Genomic DNA, 16502 nt, shown 5'->3' on the forward strand with positions numbered 1-16502 from the left:
CCTTTACTTTCTGATTGGTTAGTCCTTGTATAAATCAGAATCAAGTTTATTTCGCCAAGCATGACTGGGTCATGCCTGGAATTGGGTTCGGCACAAAAACAGAGAACTCTGCTACACAAAAAGGCAACAACAATGACATTAAAAACAACCATGACAGCTTGCAAAAAAAAAAGAAACAGAAACAGTAGATAGATGTACGCTAAAGAGGTGTAGCTTAAAGAGACACTGAAGCGAATTACTAGAAGATTAGCAGCAAAGAAAATATTCTCATACTTTTATTTTCAGGTATATAGTGTTTTTCTAACATTGCATCATTCTATAATATGTGCAGATTACACAACACTCAGCTTCCAAAATAAGTCTTTCAGAGCAGTCTGTGAAGTAATGACCTCTCCTCTAGCAGAGGAAAAGTAAATAGTCCAGGAACAGTTGAGATAATAAAAGTCAGATAACAGCCCTCTCCACGACTAAAGGTGGCCATACACTGGTCGATTTGCCATCAGATTCGACCAACAGACAGATCCCTATCTGATCGAATCTGATCAGAGAGGGATCGTATGGCTACCTTTACTGCAAACAGATTGTGAACCGATTTCAGCCTGAAACCGTTCACAATCTGTTGTGGTGGTGCTGCTGCCGCTCCCCCCCCCCCCCCCCCCCGCCGCATACATTACCTGCTCCGCCGGCACGACTCCCGGGTCTCTCTCCGCTCTTCTCCGTCTCCGCTCTGGTCTCCGGCTCCAGCATGCTTCACTTCTTCCTGCCCGGCAGGAAGTTTAAACAGTAGAGCGCCCTCTACTGTTTAAACTTCCTGCCGGGCAGGAATAAGTGAAGGCATGCCGGAGACCAGAGCGGAGAAGAGCGGAGACGAGCGGGGGCAGTCGCGCCGGCGGAGCAGGTAATGTATGCGGGCTCTATTGCGTCGGTCGTCGGGCACTCGAACGCCGCTAGCGATGCGCTCTTCACCCGCGGGCGATCGACGGTAATTTTCCGCACGGCGCGATCGACGGGATCGGACGAAATGAATCGAAATTCGGCATGTAACGCGAACGATTGCCAGCAGATTCGATCCCAGTGATCGAATCTGCTGTCGAAACGGCAGTAAATCGGGCCAGTGTTTAAGCTTAACTTTAGTCGGAGAGCTTAATGGCTTGTTTGCATAGAGATAACAACTGGAGTTTCTCAACTCTTCCTGTACTAGAAACAATTAGACTGATGTATCTGATCTTAATGTTTTATTTCTTAGCTGTGCTACACATACAAATCATAATATCATTTTTTTTCGCTTCAGTGTCTCTTTAACAGAAGTAAATGAAAGGTGACGGCTCTCTGTCATCGCCCGTGATAGCTTATGCTAGGCTTGTTGCTGAGACTGCACTCACACCAAGTTGCCTGTCTTGCTGCCGACTTGTGTCTGTCTCTTGACTAAGCTTCTTTCAGATTGCTTTACCGTTGCCGACCTCTGCCTGTAGCTGACCACGCTTCTCTATTGGATTACCCGTTGCCGACTCAGCTAGTACCTGGATTTCCCTGACTGCCACTTGGACCGATCCCTGCTTGTAAAAGGACTTCCATAAACTCTGCCTGGACTGACTCTGGCCTGTTATTGACCACGCATCTGTCTAGTGATTATACTTCAGCCACAGCCTGCTATTTTGCCATCATCTGGACTGCCTCAGCCTATAGGCCTCAGGTGACTATTAAGTATACGGTGTTTGCATTGCTCATTGCTGTGTTTGGTGATTGCTGTCTGTCAGTTTGTATGATAAATCTGCCTGCAGGGTACTGCAGTTTGTATAAAGGCTTGTACACACGCCGTACTAAAGGCAACGACGGGTCCGTCGTCGGATCGTCCAGAAACAGCCTTATCAGTCCGCCGGCAGACTGTACACACGCTGTACTGTCTGCTGAAAACCCGCCCTGCGGGAGGTGCCGACAGACCCGTCGTTGCCTTTAGTACGGCGTGTGTACGAGCCTTTAGGCAGGAGTTTCCGCAGGCATTAGGGCTGGGCTATAGGTCAGTCATATGGGCATACAACTTAACTTATAGCAGGTAACCAGACAAGCCTGACAATGGCTCAGTCCAAATAATAGAAGATAGGAGAGGTGGGTGAATACTTACCTGTCCTGACGTCTTCCCCCCAGGCAGGTGATTGCAGGGGGCAGTCCGTGACCACACAGGCAGAGGCTATTGAAGAGCTTTGGCAGTCTTGACAGACATATGAAACCAAATGAAGCAGGGGATCCCTGTCCGCGTTCAGCACCTCACCTGACAGATGAGATGATGTCCAATATTTAAAATGATGTTTCTATGTTTCTAATGTTTGGTTGTTGTGTTTTCCACAGTGAGCAGAAACACCTGGTCCCCCAAAGTGCACTGAGGAAGAAAGATGCCTAACTAAATAGCTTAGGCTATGCATCATTGGGAGGGCGGGGCTACATACCAATATACAGCTATATATAGATTTAGGAAGTGTTTTGGATGCTGAAACCAGGATAATTAACATAAAAGTGAGCATCCTTAATAATCTGCTACATGTTGTTATGGTTCTTCTTTAAAGGTATGGTTTTCTAGTACAATAGACTTTCCAATCCGAAATTAGTGATCTGATTGAAATTAGAGGATGTTGCAGAACAACAACAAAAAACAACCAGCAGCCGATCCTTTTTGCAGACTGATTCCATCTGAAATGATCAAATTCGATATAAAATTTCATCCCATTTATGGTCGCAATCGACGATTTACAATCTTTTCCTTTTGATCAGATTGGAAAGTTGATTGAAACAGAAATTTGTACCAATAATGGGCAGCTTCAAAACAGGCCACAGTCGCAGGCCAGAGCAGGATCATCCACCAGGCAGCCTAGGCAGGTGCTGGGGGCCTAGTGGGTATCAAGGGGCCCACCTGCCACCTTCTTTGACTTCTCTCCACTTCAGCTTACCAAAGGGACCACAAGGGGGCCCCAAATCTACTCCTAGGGCCCCAATACATCTTAACCCATCTTTGTCGCAGGCTCTGAATTAGTGGATCTTACTCTTCCAGCAGCTTGAAAAGGTCGCCTTTGTTGAATCTCAGGTCATCGGGGTGAACCCCATCATAGTCGTATAAAGCCACCAAATCTGCTTCTTCTGCTGCAAGGAAACATGGAGAGGCAAAAACGTCAGAGCAGAGAGAAGCGAAGAATGAATAATCTGCTAGCGAGGAACTCACAGGGCAGGGAAATAAAAGTCACACACAGCCAAAGACATCAAATGTAAGCAAAACTCCAGCTCTATTCACATGAGGTTAGAGGATGGACATAACAGTTCCCCTTGAGGCCCCTATTACACGTGTCTTGCAATGCTTTGTTGCGTTACCCTGTTTTACTAACGCAACAGTAATGCAAGACAATGGGGCCTAGAAAACATACAGTCTCACGTCGGAAGTGCCCGATCGTCCGACGAGCCAGTGACGTATCTACAATTCATGGGGCCCCCGTATTACTTTGAGGGCCCCTCCCCCCAATGTTCACACCCCTTCCCTTGTCACTTTTCACAGCCTTGGGGCCCATCTCACAAGGGTTATAAAAGAAGTGTGGCCATCATGATCTTCACACCCATAACAAGTGTCGCCACAAACACACCTGATCTGCAGTATAGTCCCCTGTATAGGAGGAAGGGAAGGTTAGTAGTTGGGGGGCCCCCACAGCTCTGGGCCACCTTACAATAGCAGGTGCTGCTCCCCTCTAGTTACACTCCGGCCCCGAACCACCACAAAGTCAACAGCGCATTACCCCTTGGACTTCCGCGGCGTTGGACTTCCCAAAAACATACAGATGAGTTAAATGGCTTCCCCCTAAATTGGCCCTAGACTGTGATGAGCATATAACTATGCTAGGTTTAGATTAGATTGTGAGCATCTCTGGAGGCACAGTGAAAGACAAGACTGCATATATTTTACAAAGCGCTGCAAAAATTTTTCCCGTTATATAAATCCTCTATAATAAAACCTAACTGTCCCTGCGTCATCATCTTTCCCTGTCTGTGTGTCCGTGGTTTTCTGTACTGCGCATGTGCGCAATACAGTCAACCGTTCAGACAGGAGGACGGGTCTCCATTCAGTGTACAGAGTACCCAGCTAATCAACACTGTATCATAGACACGCCTCCATTAAGTGTACAGAGTACCCAACTAATCAACAATGTATCATAGACACGCCTCCATTCAGTGTACAGAGTACCCAGCTAACCAACACTGTATCATAGACAAGCCTCTATTCAGTGTACAGAGTACCCAACTAATCAACACTGTATCATAGACACGTCTCCATTCAGTGTACAGAGTACCCAGCTAATCAACACTGTATCATAGACACGCCTCCATTCAGTGTACAGAGTACCCAGCTAACCAACACTGTATCATAGACACGCCTCCATTCAGTGTACAGAGTACCCAGCTAATCAACACTGTATCATAGACACGCCTCCATTCAGTGTACAGAGTACCCAGCTAATCAACACTGTATCATAGACACGTCTCCATTCAGTGTACAGAGTACTCAGCTAATCAACACTGTATCATAGACACGCCTCCATTCAGTGTACAGAGTACCCAACTAACCAACACTGTATCATAGACACGCCTCTATTCAGTGTACAGAGTACCCAGCCAATCAACACTGTATCATAGACACGCCTCCATTCAGTGTACAGAGTACCCAAGTAACCAACACTTTATCATAGACATGCCTCCATTCAGTGTACAGAGTACCAAACTAACCAACACTGTATCATAGATACGCCTCCATTCAGTGTACAGACTACCCAACTAATCAACACTGTATCATAGACACGCCTCCATTCAGTGTACAGAGTACCCAACTAATCAACACTGTATCATAGACAAGCCTCTATTCAGTGTACAGAGTACCCAACTAATCAACACTGTATCATAGACACGCCTCCATTCAGTGAACAGAGTACCCAGCTAATCAACACTGTATCATAGACACGTCTCCATTCAGTGTACAGAGTACCCAGCTAATCAACACTGTATCATAGACACGCCTCCATTCAGTGTACAGAGTACCCAGCTAATCAACACTGTATCATAGACACGCCTCCATTCAGTGTACAGAGTACCCAACTAACCAAGACTGTATCATAGACACGCCTCTATTCAGTGTACAGAGTACCCAGCTAATCAACACTGCATCATAGACACTCCTCCATTCAGTGTACAGAGTACCCAACTAATCGACACTGTATCATAGACACACCTCCATTCAGTGTACATAGTACCCAACTAATCAACACTGTATCATAGACATGCCTCCATTCAGTGTACAGAGTACCCAGCTAACCAACACTTTATCATAGACACGCCTCCATTCAGTGTACAGAGTACCCAGCTAACCAACACTGTATCATAGACACGCCTCCATTCAGTGTAAAGAGTACCGAGCTAACCAACACCGTATCATAGACACGCCTCCATTCAGTGTACAGGGTACCCAACTAATCAACACTGTACCATAGACACGCCTACATTCAGTGTACAGAGTACCCAAGTAACCAACACTGTATCATAGACACACGTCTATTCAGTGTACAGAGTACCCAACCAATCAACACTGTATCATAGACATGCCTCCATTCAGTGTACAGAGTATCCAACTAATCAACACTGTATCATAGACACGCCTCTATTCAGTGTACAGAGTACCCAAGTAACCAACACTTTATCATAGACACGCCTACATTCAGTGTACAGAGTACCCAAGTAACCAACACTTTATTATAGACACGCCTCCATTCAGTGTACAGAGTACCCAAGTAACCAACACTTTATCATAGACATACCTCCTTTCAGTGTACAGAGTACCCAACTAACCAACACTGTATCATAGACACGCCCTTCATTCAGTGTACAGACTACCCAACTAATCAACACTGTATCATAGACACGCCTCCATTCAGTGTACAGAGTACCCAACTAATCAACACTGTATCATAGACACGCCTCCATTCAGTGTACAGAGTACCCAGCTAATCAACACTGTATCATAGACACTCCTCCATTCAGTGTACAGAGTACCCAACTAATCAACACTGTATCATAGACACACCTCCATTCAGTGAACAGAGTATTATTATTATTATTATTATTATTTAGTATTTATATAGCGCCGACATATTACGCAGCGCTGTACAGTGTATATATATTGTCTTGTCACTAACTGTCCCTCAAAGGAGCTCACAATCTAATCCCTACCATTGCTATATGTTTATATTATGTAGTGTAAGTACTGTAGTCTAGGGCCAATTTTTTAGGGGGAGCCAATTAACTTATTTTGTATGTTTTTGGAATGTGGGAGGAAACCGGAGTGCCCGGAGGAAACCCACGCAGACACGGAGAGAACATACAAACTCTTTGCAGATAGTGCCCTGGATGGGATTCGAACCAGGGACCCAGCGCTGCAAGGCGAGAGAGCTAACCACTACGCCACCGTGCTGCCCCTAGCTAATCAACACTGTATCATAGACACGCCTCCATTCAGTGTACAGAGTACGCAGCTAATAAACACTGTATCATAGACACGCCTCCATTCAGTGTACAGGGTAACCAACTAATCAACACTGTACCATAGACACGCCTCCATTCAGTGTACAGAGTACCCAAGTAACCAACACTGTATCATAGGCACACCTCTATTCAGTGTACAGAGTACCCAACTAACCAACACTGTATCATAGACACGCCCTTCATTCAGTGTACAGACTACCCAACTAATCAACACTGTATCATAGACACGCCTCCATTCAGTGTACAGAGTACCCAACTAATCAACACTGTATCATAGACACGCCTCCATTCAGTGTACAGAGTACCCAGCTAATCAACACTGTATTATAGACACGCCTCCATTCAGTGTACAGAGTACCCAGCTAATCAACACTGTATCATAGACACGCCTCCATTCAGTGTACAGAGTACCCAGCTAATCAACACTGTATCATAGACACTCCTCCATTCAGTGTACAGAGTACCCAACTAATCAACACTATATCATAGACAAGCCTCTATTCAGTGTACAGAGTACCCAACTAATCAACACTGTATCATAGACACGCCTCCATTCAGTGAACAGAGTACCCAGCTAATCAACACTGTATCATAGACACGCCTCCATTCAGTGTACAGAGTACCCAGCTAATCAACACTGTATCATAGACACGCCTCCATTCAGTGTACAGAGTACCCAGCTAATCAACACTGTATCATAGACACGCCTCTATTCAGTGTACAGAGTACCCAACTAATCAACACTGTATCATAGACACGCCTCCATTCAGTGAACAGAGTACCCAGCTAATCAACACTGTATCATAGACACGCCTCCATTCAGTGTACAGAGTACCCAGCTAATCAACACTGTATCATAGACACGCCTCCATTCAGTGTACAGAGTACATAGCTAATCAACACTGTATCATAGACACTCCTCCATTCAGTGTACAGAGTACCCAACTAACCAACACTGTATCGTAGACACGCCTACATTCAGTGTACAGAGTACCCAGCTAATCAACACGGTATCATAGACATGCCTCCATTCAGTGTACAGAGTACCGAGCTAACCAACACTGTATCATAGACACGCCTCCATTCAGTGTACAGAGTACCCAGCTAACCAACACTGTATCATAGACACACCTCCATTCAGTGTACAGAGTACCCAACTAATCAACACTGTATCATAGACACGCCTCTATTCAGTGTACAGAGTACCCAGCTAATCAACACTGCATCATAGACACTCCTCCATTCAGTGTACAGAGTACCCAACTAATCGACACTGTATCATAGACACGCCTCCATTCAGTGTACAGAGTACCCAACTAATCAACACTGTATCATAGACACGCCTCCATTCAGTGTAAAAATTCAAACATTAACATAAAACCCAAACACTGTACTTTGGGTGGCCACATGCAATACGATTTTTTTTTTAGTTTGAGAATTAAAATCGATTCTTCCAATTGTTTGTTAGCTTGTGTAAAATTAGACCAATGTAACACACACACACATACACGTGTGTTCAAACTACAACCCATGAAAAAAAAAATGATCGAAAACTGAAAAATAAATTGCTCAGGTCTATAAATGAAGAAATGTGCAATCTCTCCTACACCATACAATATGAGATTTTTACTGTGACAGATAGAAAAAAACCACCAGGGGGAAATACAAACAAGAAAAACGCATCATACTTCTCGACTGAAAAAAGGAAAAAATGCAACCTTCAATTTTTCTACACATCCAATAGTTTTTATCAAAAATACGGCAAAATCAAAGTTTTATAGTATTGAGTGTGGCCACCTTAGTGACAGAGTTTGCGCAGACTTTGGTATATAAAGCTGTACCCTCCATGGACACTTACCTCCCCCTCCAGGGTTCTCTCGTGGCTTGTTCTGTAAAATAATCAGAGATAGCGGGTTATTTGCTTGTCCGTGTAAATAAATTAAATAGAACAAGGTCTCCCGTATAAAGGCGTCTGCTCAGAAGATTAGAAATCTGCAGCCGGACGGAGAAAACAAACACCCGATTAATCATTACATTGAGCATTACTGGCAGGGAAGATATTTTTCACGTGTGTTGACTGCACTTATGTTTTGTGTGGATAGGGGAAAGGTCATTATAATCCAGACACTGATATTACGCGTTTCACAGATCACTGCTATTCATCTGAAGAAGCGGACTATGACCCGTGAAACGCATAATCTCATAAGTGTCTGAACTGCAATAAATCATAATTACCTCATTCAGGCTTTGTCCTTTTTAGAGTCCCTTACACACTCCAATGAGTTCTGGGTCACCATGAGCTTGCTGGTTAGTCTGTGCCTCTCGGATTCACAAGCCCTACTCCATAGAGCCAAATTAATCCATGCCATGCACTGATGAGGATCAAACAATCCGAAACAGTCTGTATGCATGTTGGATTATTATGGCTCTGTACATATTAACAAGCTAACACATCATTGCATTCCAACCAGCGGTTCTGGAGGTGTGTTTAGCTTCTAAGGGTACAATGGTTAATTTGCATATATTCAGCAGTGTTGCTCTGGGAGACATCTCAAGCTCACTCCAACCTGAATTATCGCAAATTCTTTCTGTTTTAGGAAAGCAAACTTTTGTTTTTCCTTTTTAGAGGTAAGCTTCTTTATATTTTGTTATTATTCATTGTCATTTTTGGGTCTCCTCCTTCTTTGAACTTAAAATATACCATACATTTTTGTGGAGCACAACCCACCCGACAGAGAGGCCCAGAAATGAGTGTGGACAGGATTTCTTCACTAGCGATTATTCTGTGGTTACTGGTCCTGCAACGCTTGTTTGGGAGTATCATCCATACCTTGCTTTGATGCAAACCATCACTTCAACATACTTAACTGCACTATAAGGGGCTCCCGGTATCTATTCATTCTGAAGGTCGGAGTATGTTGTGGCTCCCCTTTCATGTGCAGCGCCCCTCCCATTCCATGTGCAGCCCCCTCTTCCATGTGTACCATCCATGTACAGCAGCCCCCTTCCATTCCATGTGCAGCGCCCTTTCCATGTGTGCCATCCATGTACTGTGGCCCCCTCCCATTCCATGTGCAGCTCCCCCTTCCATGTGTAACATCCATGTACAGCAGCCACCCTCCCATTCCATGTGCAGCCCCCTCTTCCATGTGTACTATCCATGTACAGCAGCCTCCTTCCATTCCATGTGCAGTGCCCTTTCCATGTGTGCCATCCATGTACTGTGGCCCCCTCCCATTCCATGTGCAGCTCCCCCTTCCATGTGTAACATCCATGTACAGCAGCCACCCTCCCATTCCATGTGCAGCCCCCTCTTCCATGTGTACCATCCATGTACAGCAGCCCCCTCCCATTTTATGTGCAGCCCCCTCTTCCATGTGTATCATCCATGTACAGCAGCCCCTCCCATTCTTTGTGCAGCCACCTCCTCCATGTGTACCATCCATGTACAGCAGCCTGCTCCCATTCTATGTGCAGCCTCCTCTTTCCTGTGTAACCTCCATGTACAGCAGCCCCTCCCATTCCATGTGCAGCCCCCTCTTCCATGTGTACCATCCATGTACAGCAGCCCCCTCCCATTTTATGTGCAGCGCCCTCTTTCATGTGTATCATCCATGTACAGCAGCCCCCTCCCATTCCATGTGCAGCGCCCTCTTCCATGTGTATCATCCATGTACAGCAGCCCCTCCCATTCTTTGTGCAGCCACCTCCTTCATGTGTACCATCCATGTACAGCAGCCCCCTCCCCTTCCATGTGCAAACCCCTCTTCCATGTGTACCATCCATGTACTGCAGCCCCTCCCATTCCACGTGCAGCCCCCTCTTCAATGTGTATCACCCATGTACAGCAGCCCCCTCCCATGTGCAGCCCCGTCTTCCATGTGTACCATCCATGTACAGCCGCCCCCCCATTCCATGTGCAGCCCCCTCTTCCATGTGTAACATCCATGTACAGCAGCCCCCTCTTCCGTGTGTAACATCCATGTACAGCAGTCTCCTCTTCCATGTGTATCATCCATGTACTGCATCCCTTCCCATTCCATGTGTAACATCCATGTACAGCAGCCCCCTCCCATTCCATGTGCAGCCCCCTCTTCCATGTGTATTATCCATGTACAGCAGCCCCTCCCATTCTTTGTGCAGCCACCTCCTCCATGTGCACCATCCATGTACAGCAGCCCCCTCCCCTTCCATGTGCAAACCCCTCTTCCATGTGTAACATCCATGTACTGCAGCCCCTCCCATTCCACGTGCAGCCCCCTCTTCAATGTGTATCACCCATGTACAGCAGCCCCCTCCCATGTGCAGCCCCGTCTTCCATGTGTACCATCCATGTACAGCCGCCCCCTCCATTCCATGTGCAGCCCCCTCTTCCATGTGTAACATCCATGTACAGCAGCCCCCTCTTCCGTGTGTATCATCCATGTACTGCATCCCTTCCCATTCCATGTGCAGCCCCCTCTTCCATGTGTAACATCCATGTACAGCAGCCCCCTCCCATTCCATGTGCAGCCCCCTCTTCCATGTGTATTATCCATGTACTGTAGCCCCCTCCCATTCCATGTGCAGCCCCCTCTTCCATGTGTATCATTCATGCACAGCAGCCCCTCCCATTCCATGGGCACCCCCCTTTTCCAGCTGTATCATCCATGTACAGCAGCCCCCTCTTCCATGTGTATCAACCATGTACAGCAGCCCCCTCCCATTCCATGTGCAGCCCCCTCTTCCATGTGTAACATCCATGTACAGCAGCCCCCTCCCATTCCATGTGCAGCCCCCTCTTCCATGTGTATTATCCATGTACTGTAGCCCCCTCCCATTCCACGTGCAGCCCCCTCTTCTATGTGTATCATCCATGCACAGCAGCCCCTCCCATTCCATGGGCACCCCCCTTTTCCAGCTGTATCATCCATGTACAGCAGCACCTTTCCTTCATTAACAGCTCCCTTGGGCATCAGTTTCCCAGATTTATGAATAAAGCTAGCCATAAACAATACAATTTCGCTTTCCATTGCTATTAAGATTGACAATACAATCAACTGACCAAACACAATATTGCGGTTTAGCGTTTCGATTGTATTGTCGATCATAATTACGATTGTGCAAACTAAAAGCCACTTCCATTCATGATCGATTAGACGTTTTCTTCTGATTGAATGTCTAATTGGGCATAAAAAAATTGTACAGTGCATGGCTACTTTTCTATGGCTGTTAGAAGTCCTACGAGTTGGAAGGTACTAGTTAAGAGGGGGCATCCCATCCACTAATAGAGACTAGAAGCTGTCAGATACTGGATAGCGGTATTTTTAAGCATTTTACTGATTTTGTGCTGCAGGTATGACATGAATGAAGCAATGCGAACTAGCATACACATGTATGCAAATTTTACAGGAGAACTGAAGCGAGAGGGAAATAGAGGTTGCCATGTTTATTTCCTTTTAACCTCCCTGGCAGTATGATTATTTCTGGATTTTATGGTCTAAAAGTGGTGCAATTTTGTGCACGCTTTCAGACCCTAAGGCCTCTTTCACAGTGGGACGTTAAAGTCGCACATTACAAAAAATTATAACGCAGACTAACGCACAGCAATACAAAGTCTGTGCGACAGTCACAGTGCACAGTGTTGTGTGTAATGTGTAGCAATATTTAGAAAGTGCTGCATGCTGTGCGTTTAGCAATACATTTGCTGCGTTATGTGTGTTGCACATGCTCAGTAATGTTTTAAAAAAAAATGTAACGCATGCGCCGTTTTTGTTCCATCAGTATGCAATGAAAACGGCACACCAAGAGACACATAACGCAGTGCAAAATAATGTCCAATTTTATAACCTACATGCGCTGTGTTAGGGGCATGTTGTGCGACTTTAACGTTGCATCAAACGCAACATCCCACTGTGAAAGAGGCCTAAAACCAGGAAAAAATCATGCTGCTAGAGAGCCACTTCCCTGGGATCCAGCGCTGCAGTTCTCCCTCCATCCTCCGGGTGGCACTGTAACCCTGTCGTGAGATCGACCGCCTGTCCTCATGACGAATCCAACTCCTCTGAGGACAGGAAGGAGAATGGCTGCTGGTGTCTGGATCCCGGGAAGGTGAGTAAAAACGCCCGCTGCGCATAAGGCTCTGCACAAGCCTCCCGGCGGCCATCACGAGTCAAGCTCCGGATTACCGCTACTGGCTCCTTTTTTCCACTCTGAGCCTGACTCAAGGATTAAGCCAGGGAGGTTAAAGGATACCCGAGGTGACATCTGACATAATGAGATAGACATAGGTATGTAAAGTGCCAGGCACACTAATAACTATCCTATATCCTTTTTTTCTTTCTCTGCTTGAAAAGTTTAAAAATCAGGTAAGTGGCAGTTTCTGTCTGGGTCAAGACTGAGTCAGACTACAGTGTGACCCTTACTGATAAGAAATTACAACTATAAAACACTTTCCTAGCAGTAAATGGCTTCTGTGAGCAGGAAAGAGATACAAAGGGCCAATTGTTCACAGATTTTAGCTCAGGCATACTTCAATGAATGTGTCATTGAGCAGAAACAATGAAACGGTAAAAAATTTAAAAGTAGATTTAAATATACAATACAACTGTGGAATATCTAAAGAAAAAGTCATTTCTAGGAGAAGGAGGATAGGTGAAATTGTTTATTTCCACCTTGGGTGTTTTTTAAGCAATACCAATTGCCTGGCTATCCTGCTGATCCTCTGCCTCTAATACTTTTAGCCATAGACCCTGTACAAGCATGCAGCACATCAGGGGTTTCTGACATTATAGTCAGATCTGACAAGATTAGCTGCATGCTTGTTTCCGGTGTGATTCAGACACTACTGCAGCCAAATAGATCAGCAGGACAGCCAGGCAACAGGTATTGCTTAACCACTTGAGGACCACAGTAATAAACCCCCCTAAAGACCAGGCTGTGTGTTGCATAATTGGCCACTGCAGCTTTAAGGTCAAGCTGCAGGACCGCACAACACAGCACACGAGTAATCCCCCCCCCCCCTTTTCTCCCCACCAACAGAGCTCTCTGTTGGTGGGGTCTGATCGCCCCCCCCCCCCGCCCCAGTGTTTATTTTTGTTTATATAAATATTTATGTGTTTTTTTAATTTATTATTTTTTACTATTTTTTAATATATTTATTTATTTAAAACCCTCCCTCCCTCCTCCAGCCTGCTAATCATAGCGATCAGCTCTCATAGGCTTCACCCTATGAGAGCCGATCGCTCTCTTGTCCCCCAGGGGGACAGCCGTGTCACGCTGTCTAACAGTCTACCGAGCTGCAATAGTCGCTCGGAGACTGAAGAGGTGGTGGAGCTCCGCCCCCCCGAGCAGGAGATGCGCGCGATCTCCTGCAAAATGCCGCCCCAAGACTTGACGCCAATTGCCGTTAGGCGGTCCTGAGGCTGCCACCGCGACCACGCCCGTTGGTGTGGGGCGGTCTTTAAGTAGTTAAAGGGACCCTGACCTCTTAAAATAAATGAAATTGGTACTTACCTGGGGCTTTCTGCGGCCCACCATAGGTCGGGAGGTCCCCCGGCGTGGTCCTGGCTCCTCTCCCGGTCCCCACGCTGCATACCACACCGCCAACACCCGGGCCGGGTGTCGGGCTCCCACTTCCTGAACTGGGAAGCTCTTCAACGTCACGTCGGCCGCTGCGCGTCATCACGGCGGACGGCGTGACAGTACTGCGCATGCGCGGTTAAATTGCGCATGCGCAGTACTGTCACACCGGCCGTCGTGATAATGTGCAGCGGCCGACGTGATGACGAAGAGCGTAAGGTAAGGTAAGTACCAATTTTGTTTATTTTTAGAGCTCGGAGTCCCTTAAGGCCTCTTTCCAACCAGGACATTGCGTTTTAGGGGACGTTATAGGTCGCATAACGTGCCCCTAATGCAACGCCTGGTGGTGTTGGAGGAGGACGCTACCTAGAGCTGCGTTATGCAGCTCTTGGTGCGACTTTTCTGTCCTATGCGCTGCGGAGACCACGTGATCGGAACACTCCGCATCACGTGGTCCCGCCAGCTAATCAGCCGCCGCTCCAGGAAGAAAACACTGGAAGTGCAGTGAATATTAATTAGCCATGTGGCTAAGTACGAAAGCGGACTCTCCACTCCTGTAAAAAAAAACATTACTGAGCATGTGCACACAGTCTAAAGGGCAGTTCCAAAGGGTAGGAGCAGCATGACAGAAAGCTCTGTGTCCAAAGGGTCTCAGGTGCCCTAACAGCTCTGTCATTTCCGATCCTGTTTTGCCTATAGCAAGGGAAGATCGCAGCTGATAACTGCGGTCCTGTGCAATCCGCACCATCCTCGGGTGAAGCAATGCGTTACAGCGTAATTTCACATGCAATATGCTATTGCCGTAACTTCTTAACACACTTCTGAAACATCTGATCTTGTGTTTGGTGAGGCTCTCATCATGGGCGGGGATTTCCAGCATTTCACCACTTCCTCATTCAGCAGCATCCGAGTCACACTGACCACGGGGAACATTCTGCCTATTGCAATGCAGAACGATGTGATTGAAGAAGTAACGTTCACCTTACAGGAAGCACCTTCCAGGGTTACAGCGATCTGCAGGAAGTGGGGAGACTTTCAAGGAATCTCCGTCCGTACATACAAATGAAACTCGTGCCTTAGGGCTTGTTCACTCGTGTGGTCAGGCACGTCGCCTTCTAGCTGGTTTTAAATGCTTCTCTGCAAACGGCGGTTACCTGACCCTGGGAGCTACATGTAGTGTCATCAGAATTATAGCCCAAGCTGCAGTGTAGTAGAGCAACCACAAGATGTCACTGTTTGTAAAATGCAATGATCTCTATGGTAATGTCATTTCCTGTATTCACTCTGTGTTCCTCTCTGTTCTGACTAAGTTGCATTTCCTGATAGTGGTGTATGATTTATGTATGCATGTTTTCCTTCAGTAAATAGTTTTAACTTGTTATACTGGGTGCCTTTCTGCATGTTTTTTTTTTTTTGAATCTTTTTTAAATTAAAGTTGAAATTTATTGAAATTTTGAGAGGGAAAAAAATGGACCAGCAACAAACATTACAGTATTATATATTAACATCCCCCCCCCCCCATCAATCCCTTCCCATCCCACCCTCCCTGGGTTCAGTGCAACTTAGAGCAAAGAAGAACTCGTCACAACAACTCTGTATATTAGAATAGTAACTTATTCCAACATACACCCAGAGCCTTCAATTAAGTAGGGTTGTCTAAAACATTGTTGTTGTCGATATATTCAATCCAACATTGCCACATCTTCTTAAATTTTTCAGGGCATTTACGCTTGAGAAATGTAAGTTTGTACAACACCATGGCCCCATTCATTCTCTTAACCCATGAAAAGACAGAGGGAGGGGTATCACTGCCCCATCTATAAAAAACCTCCCGTCTTCCATAGAAGCTCATCAACTGTACCATGGCGATGCCTTGGGGAGAAATATTAGAGTCTATATATAAACCCAACAAAAGAGATCTAGGGTCAACCACCACCCTCTCTCCCATTACCTGTCATAATATGGGCCAGATCGGACCATGCCTGTCTGCATGTTCAAAACACTCTGTTGCAACAATGGGAAATGATTGAACGCGGCGTTTGCGCAAACAACAGTAAACTATTGCGCCGGTAGGGGCAGTCACACACACCAAAACAATTACTACTCAAAAACAGAGTGCGATAGGCCAGGGGATACCATTTATAATTACTTTATCGTATCAAAAATTCATGTGCAAATGTAGGCATGCTCGCCCATAAAATCACTTAAAGAGAGACTGAAGCGAAAAAAAAATGATGATATTATGATTTGTATGTGTAGCACAGCTAAGAAATAAAACATTAAGATCAGATACATCAGTGTAATTGTTTCCAGTACAGGAAGAGTTGAGAAACTCCAGTTGTTATCTCTATGCAAAAAAGCTATTAAGCTCTCCGACT

General features: G+C 45.9%; 1 protein-coding gene across 6 annotated transcripts in view; it reads right to left on the reverse strand.

The window, feature by feature from the left end:
- HCK (HCK proto-oncogene, Src family tyrosine kinase) overlaps positions 1 to 16502 on the reverse strand; it is a 292459-nt gene that overhangs the window by 27174 nt on the left and 248783 nt on the right. For all 6 annotated transcript variants that reach the window (XM_068264576.1, XM_068264574.1, XM_068264577.1 and 3 more), the window contains 2 exons: positions 8423 to 8453; positions 3036 to 3132 (listed from right to left, as the gene is read on the reverse strand). In XM_068264576.1, the coding sequence (XP_068120677.1) occupies positions 3036 to 3132; positions 8423 to 8453 (128 nt within the window). The remainder of the gene's footprint in view (positions 1 to 3035; positions 3133 to 8422; positions 8454 to 16502) is intronic.

This window comes from Hyperolius riggenbachi, chromosome 12 (genome assembly GCF_040937935.1).
Source record: "Hyperolius riggenbachi isolate aHypRig1 chromosome 12, aHypRig1.pri, whole genome shotgun sequence".
Classification (NCBI taxonomy): domain Eukaryota; kingdom Metazoa; phylum Chordata; class Amphibia; order Anura; family Hyperoliidae; genus Hyperolius; species Hyperolius riggenbachi.